At 38.5% G+C, this 6586-nt stretch overlaps 1 protein-coding gene across 2 annotated transcripts in view; it reads right to left on the bottom strand.

Annotated features, from left to right (window-relative positions):
- Positions 1-6066, bottom strand: part of LOC107721486 (contactin-associated protein 1-like) — a 28916-nt gene extending 22850 nt beyond the window's left edge. For both annotated transcript variants that reach the window (XM_016529510.1, XM_016529509.1), the window contains exon 1: positions 5665-6066. In XM_016529510.1, coding sequence (XP_016384996.1) covers positions 5665-5728 — 64 coding nt within the window. In that variant the 5' untranslated portion in view covers positions 5729-6066. The remainder of the gene's footprint in view (positions 1-5664) is intronic.
- Between the last annotated feature and the right edge of the window lie 520 nt (positions 6067-6586).

Here is a 6586-nt window from a genome sequence, read left to right as displayed (position 1 = left end):
CTGGAGTTGATGGAGTTGATTTGCATTTGGAAGCTGTTGCTGTGAACCCACATTATGCGGTCAAAGGATCTAGTGAAACAGAACTCCCTGCAAAAGGTCAATTACACTGCAACAATGACAACATCCTGCTAAAAATGTTACCTGAAATTTTATCAGTCTTATAAAATCACCATTGGGCATGTATTTAAAGGGAAGAATGGTTCATAAATAAATTCACGAGTTGTGCCCATATAATCTTAGCATTAGTGGTAAACAGATTTGGCTTGATGTCTGCAATGGAGGGCTCAGAGAGACTATTCTACTCCAGCTCCGATAGCCCCCCTATAGACAGAAAGATAAATAAATACATATGCATAAAAGGAGGAGATGGGGAGGAGGAGGGATGCCGAAAGTACTAACAACGGAAGTGGTAAGAGCCTGTCTTTTATACTTGGATATTAATTGGAAGATTAGATGGGCGTACTCCTCCCGAAATTACGTTAATAACTTCACGTCTTATCTTACAATCTTACAATGTAAGTGTTTTCTTTCGAGAATACAGTTAATGATTGGATCAGGCTTAATTTGTTTTATTATAATTAGCTTCTAAAATAACAGAAGTCCATTATGTAATGTTCTTATTTAATTGTGTGTATTTCTCAATGAGGTATTAACTGTAGCTACCCCAAAGAGACTGCAGGGGTCAGACTGCTTAACACAGCAGAGGTTATTAGTATTCTGACCACTGCAACTGCCAGTGAGGGAACAGAGGGGGAAAAGAAACAGTTTGATGGAAAGAGAGAGAGAAATGGAGAGATGGAGAGAGAAAGCAAGGAAGATAACAGAATACTGCATGAGTCATCTAGTTTATTCACAAGTGATTTCAATTCCCATCTGATTCACAGTCCCCTGCTCTGTCATCTTTCAGCCTTTGACTAGCCGGATTCACCAAGCCATGAACTCCATTATGAAAGTCTTCTGAAAGAAATGGCTTGTGGTGGAAACATCCTGTGAATATTTGGGACAATTATTCATGCTGTTGAATTGTATGATATCTGTAGTATTTGGACATTGATATATTATATTGAAATAAATGTATGAATCTATATATCAATAATCAGTATTTGAACACATGTAAAAGTAATCATCATAATAAGGCAAATACATTAATATAGTGCTATAAACATAAGCTTAAAAATCCATGTCAAGATCCATGTTGAAGGCTCCTGTCTAAGATTAGCCTCACTTCCATACTGTCCCAAAAGCACCAGCTCCAGTACCGTATTCTGATTCACATTAGCAGATAAATTAATCGACTGAATGTGACCCAGTCCCATCTATCTTTGTAAAATATGAGATGCCGAGATTGTCTGTCCCTCTTCACCAGCTCTGAGATCAATGATCTCCACCCTGTGCTATTCTTTCCCCACTAGCAGCTGTGCAGAGCAGAGAGGAGTGCCTGCCCTGCAGGAGAAGCATTACAGTTATTAAAGCACCCAGTGCAGAAGAGCTGCGAGGTAAACTGGGAATAAGCAATGACAGGGTCATGGAGATATATGCAGAGACTTGCACATAGACATGCTTGTGCAAAACTCGCCTATTTAAATACAAAAGCTCTGTTCCAAAACCTACTATGAGCTACCTTGCTTCCCATAGCCCACATAGGCAGCTGTCTTCTGAAGGAGCATCCTAACTGTTATGGAAGCTAATAAGTGATGGATTCAGAATGCTCTACTCAGTCAGCAATTGTGCACACATTGCAAATAGCACAGGACGCTTGCCGCCACACCATCGATTTCAGTAGCGTGATGTTAGCATGTTGCACAGTGCAATTCTTTAATAATCATAAAAACACAGCACACATACTAATCGGATGAACACTGGGCTATTTATAATCAATAATTTCCAGAATTTTATCAAATATAAACCACCCTTGTTTTGTTCACCTTCTTTTTTCCCCCCAGTGAACTTCTCCCATTGCATTCTGGGATTGTCTTCTCTGTGAAGGACACAAGCGATTCTGCTTTACAATCTGGCTAAAACAAGAGATGTGTCCCAATTTGTGTACTTGTGCACTATCATATGCCATTTTATAGTATAAACAGTGTGAACATTCCAAAAAGAAGAAGTGTACTTCAAATTCCTAGATAACACATTTATTTAAACCTATGAAGCCTTTTTTTTTGTGTAATGGCACAATTTATTAAATCTATATTTTTTTTAAATAATAATATATACAATAAAAATAAAAAATGTTTGCAGGTGATACATTAAGCTTTTATGGCAAAAATAGTATGAGGCCCAAACTGAGAAAATATATGCAATTTGGTGCTGTTGTTGAATTCTGATGAAATCTTTCTAACTGCACAGCAGACTACTTACATAAAATGCATCTAAATATCAGTTGGATATATATATATATATATATTAGTGCTGTCAAACGATTAATCGTGAGTAATCGCATCCAAAATAAAAGTTTTTGTTTGCATAATATATGTGTGTGTTCTGTGTATATTTATTATGTATATATAAATACACACACATACAGTATATATTTTGAAATATATATATATATATATATATATCCCAATAATAAGTCTTAGTAACGTGATAATTAAATGCTATAGTTTTATGATCAAAGCTCTGTGGGGCAAAACAAATAATGCAATGCAATGCGATACAAATAAGAGACGATGTATCATACTCACATTTTAACATGATTTTTCTAAAAACTATGCATGGATAATCAAGTAAACCTAGCTGCTTCAGTCCAGTAAGTATTCATCTTAAAATATTACTAACAATATAAAAGTTATTCTTGTATTTACTTCATAAAAACCATTAAGGGCCTTATAGCAAAAACATGAATAAACATGATCAAACATGATACAGTACAGGCTTTATAGGATTAGGCAAAAAAAAAAGTGGAATGTTTTCATCCCTTGTGTGTTCCTTGACCCGGTTTTCCCTCGTGTCTGATTGTCATTTTGTTCACCTGTGTCTTATCAATTATCCTCATTTGCTTGTGTATTTAGTTCTGTTCTGTTCGGTGTGTCTTTGTCGGGTCTAATAACCGTTAACTCATTTCTTTGCGCACAAAAAGTATTCTCGTAGCTTCTCAAAATTGAAGTTTAACCACTGATGTCACATGGACTATTTTACCGATGTCCTTGCTATGTTCGGGTCCGGGAACATTTCAGTTGTGTTGCTGTCTATGGGAGGGTCAGAAAACTCTCAGATTTCATCAAAAATATCTTAATTTGTGTTCCAAAGATGAACGAAGGTCTTACAGGTTTGGAACGACATGAGAGTAAGTAATTAATGACAGAATTTTAATTTTTGGGTGAACGATCCCTTTAACTCTTGATGACCTATAAGTCATCCGTCTCTTGCTCCCTCTCACTAAATCTGTGCTCACAAAGTGGTGTTTCTAATTTTTGCAAAATGTCTTGTTGAAATTTTAAACTGTTCCATTTCACTCCCTTGTGATGTTATTTTTTTTCTCTCTCAGTTGTTCCTTCTCCTCTTTCCCTCCAAAGACCTTAGCTGCTCTCCACTCAAAGATAAGAGAGAACAGTGACACATGTGAAGCGGCTCCTTGAACGCTCTCTCTCTCTCTCTCTCTCTCTCTCTCTCTGTCTCTCTCTGTAACACATATGTTGAATTACAGGCACTCCCCCAGTCTCTGCAGGCTGACGCAGCACTTAGCTCTAGGAGAATCGAGTGCATATCACATGAGCTATCTTTCATCACTGGGAGGAGGCCGCAGTACACATGGGTCTAGACTAAGATTGCTAGGTGTAGAGGCTGTGGTTACATTTTTTAGCATGGTGAATAGAAACCAGGGGGGTCACGTTGGTATGAATTATTCATAACAGGACTTGCAGCACAGTAGGTGGCAGTCTTTGAATGAAATAATAGCTAAGCTCAAAAAGGACTTCAAAATACTGAATCAATCTAAGACACCGCAGCACATCTTTCTACATAGCGCACACACCCACTTGACACAGACTAAAAATACACACAAACCTGTTCCCTGAATCTTTCACACCTTCCTCTATTCTGGATCTAATCTGTAGCCCAGTTTCAAATCCAAAACACAACATTTATACTCTCTATCATTATCTCACCAACCACGCTCCCTAAAATCAGCCTACAGACAGACATGGCATCTTCAATCTCAATAAAAAAAATTCATTTTCAAGGACTTTTTCTGTGTCGACAGAGCACCCGTTTTCAGTTTGGACAGTTTCCACTCCCTTCCAAAGATTTATGCCAAATACGCTGCTTGTTCGGTCTCATTTCCCTGCTCAGTGCTGCCTGGATTATCTTCTTTACACAATACGTCATACTGAAGCTCTCATTGTTGTCAAAGTAGTGAAGTGGGAGCCTAGCAAAAGCCCACTTTTGTGATTTCACAAAACCTCACTGTTTCGAGATACAATGTGCTATTATGGTTTATGCTAACACTGTATTGAAAAACAGTCACTAATTAATATTAGCAAATGTAATATTAGAGCTGATATATAAACAAGGATATCCACACAGGACTTTGTCAGAACTTTTGCTGACATAAGAAAAATAAAATATTTTAAGAAAATTTTATTTAAACTCATTTTTAAATGTTTAAATGTAGCATTTAGACCTTAGAAATCTAACAAATAATGTTAACTGTAACTTTTTTCATTCATTTGAAACTCCAGACTCACTCATTTAAAAACAGACACTGCAAGAACTGTAATTTAAGGGACAACAGGGTCATTTTAAGCAAACTGAAACAGAGTGCTATATTGGCGTGAGATATAATATGCGTTCTCTTGCTAGATGAAATATGAGAAAATTGCTTGAAAAAAATGATCATCAATATACATGAAATGCGCCCTTAATTATAGAATGACTACACAATCGAAATCATTTTAAGTACATACAAAATAAAATATCACAAGCTTTCTTGCTGCACCAAAATAACAACCTAACTGTGGTGTTTTGTGGAGATTCATTAAATCAGAATAGAATACTGATTGTGTTAGGACATATTTTGTGGTTTGAGGACTTAAATGCTGTCTTGAAGGTAACCTTACGTGAGGATTCGCATGCGGTGTTCTACGTCACGTGAATTTGGGCGTTCGGTGAGTTAATGCGCCCGCCCTCTGTCTCCGCATAGGGCTGCTCCCACAAGCAACTTCACGCAATACGAGCCACGCCATTCCAAATACACCGACAATCTCAACTTTCCCCCCAGTAATACACTAAAGACACGGCTAATTCCGCGCATACATGCTTTCAAGTGTCTCTATTTAACAGCAGGACGGTGTGTCCTTCCCGCGTGTCCCCTGCGCAAGGCGCACCTTTCCATGCAGAAACTTGCCCAAGTGAGCGCGCAGAAGCACTGCAATGCAGAAAGAGCCCATAGACACAGCAGGCAAAGTCGCGAGCCCGGACTCAGGACTACAACAGTGCTTTACTTTCAGCCGAAACCCTCATGATTTATTTATCTAAATATGAATTAGCAACAATTTGCGCTGATTTAAAACAATACACGCTTAAAATTCGCAATTTTGAGATCAAAATCATTATGTCATAGCTTTACTGATGCACCTGTCCTGACAGAGAATAACAGTCACGTTTATAGCAAATAAGAAACACTGTATTTGCACTGCATTTTGCATCTGCGGTTTGACTTACGTGACGAGCAATGCTGAAAGGCGAGAAAGAGTAAAAGGCTTGGGGCAAGAATTTTGATATCCATCCTCTCCGGGAGATGGGGTCGCTGTTAGATGAGCAAATCAAATGTTATCCTCTCCTCGTCACCGGACAGTACAGCATCGTTTATCCGTCCTTTCGGCCAACTTTAGCTCTCTCGGCCGGGATGGCGATAGACTCGATCGCTAGAGGCGGGCGCGCGCGCGAGAGATAGTGGTGCTGATGCTGCGCTTTGGCGGGAGCGCGCATACTTTCATTAAACCAAATTCCTTGAAACTTGGAAAGTTGTGACAGTCTGGTCGAAATACATATATAAACTCTCTGTTATTACATACAGAGGGAATGTGGAGTCGTATGGTCTTGGTCGACGGTGGACAGTCACGACTTTAGATATACTGTATGTGTGTGTATTTATATATACATAATAAATAAACAGTACACACACATATATTAAATAAACAAAAACTTTTATTTTGGATGCGATTAATCATGATTAATCGTTTGACAGCACTAATTCCAATGTAGAGACCTAACAACATGGTTTTAGTTAAAATTTAGTTAAAAAGTCTGCATTTTCAGTGTCTCCCTGCCCTGCAGCGTGGGTTTGCCCAGAGAGCACACGTTCATTACTACAGTCAGTCCAACTGTCTATCACATTTGTTTGTGGGGGTTGTTTGTACAAGGTGGGTGAAAAATCCGGATTTGTGTTGGAAGAAGCGGTCTGTCCAGGACAGTCACGACTTTAGTGTCCGTGTTCGCAGTGAGGGGGGGGGGGCGCAAGATGAGAACAGAAAGAAAAAAAGTTTTGGACTCAAGCAGTTCGTCATAGTGATGAGAAGTCCGAATCATTTCGTTGAATCGGTTCTTTTGAACAGAACCTCTTAAAATGATTCTTTTACGTAAT

This window comes from Sinocyclocheilus rhinocerous, unplaced genomic scaffold (genome assembly GCF_001515625.1).
Source record: "Sinocyclocheilus rhinocerous isolate Xijiao unplaced genomic scaffold, SAMN03320098_v1.1 scaffold481, whole genome shotgun sequence".
Lineage (NCBI taxonomy): Eukaryota > Metazoa > Chordata > Actinopteri > Cypriniformes > Cyprinidae > Sinocyclocheilus > Sinocyclocheilus rhinocerous.
This window is presented reverse-complemented; position numbering and strand designations above follow the sequence as displayed.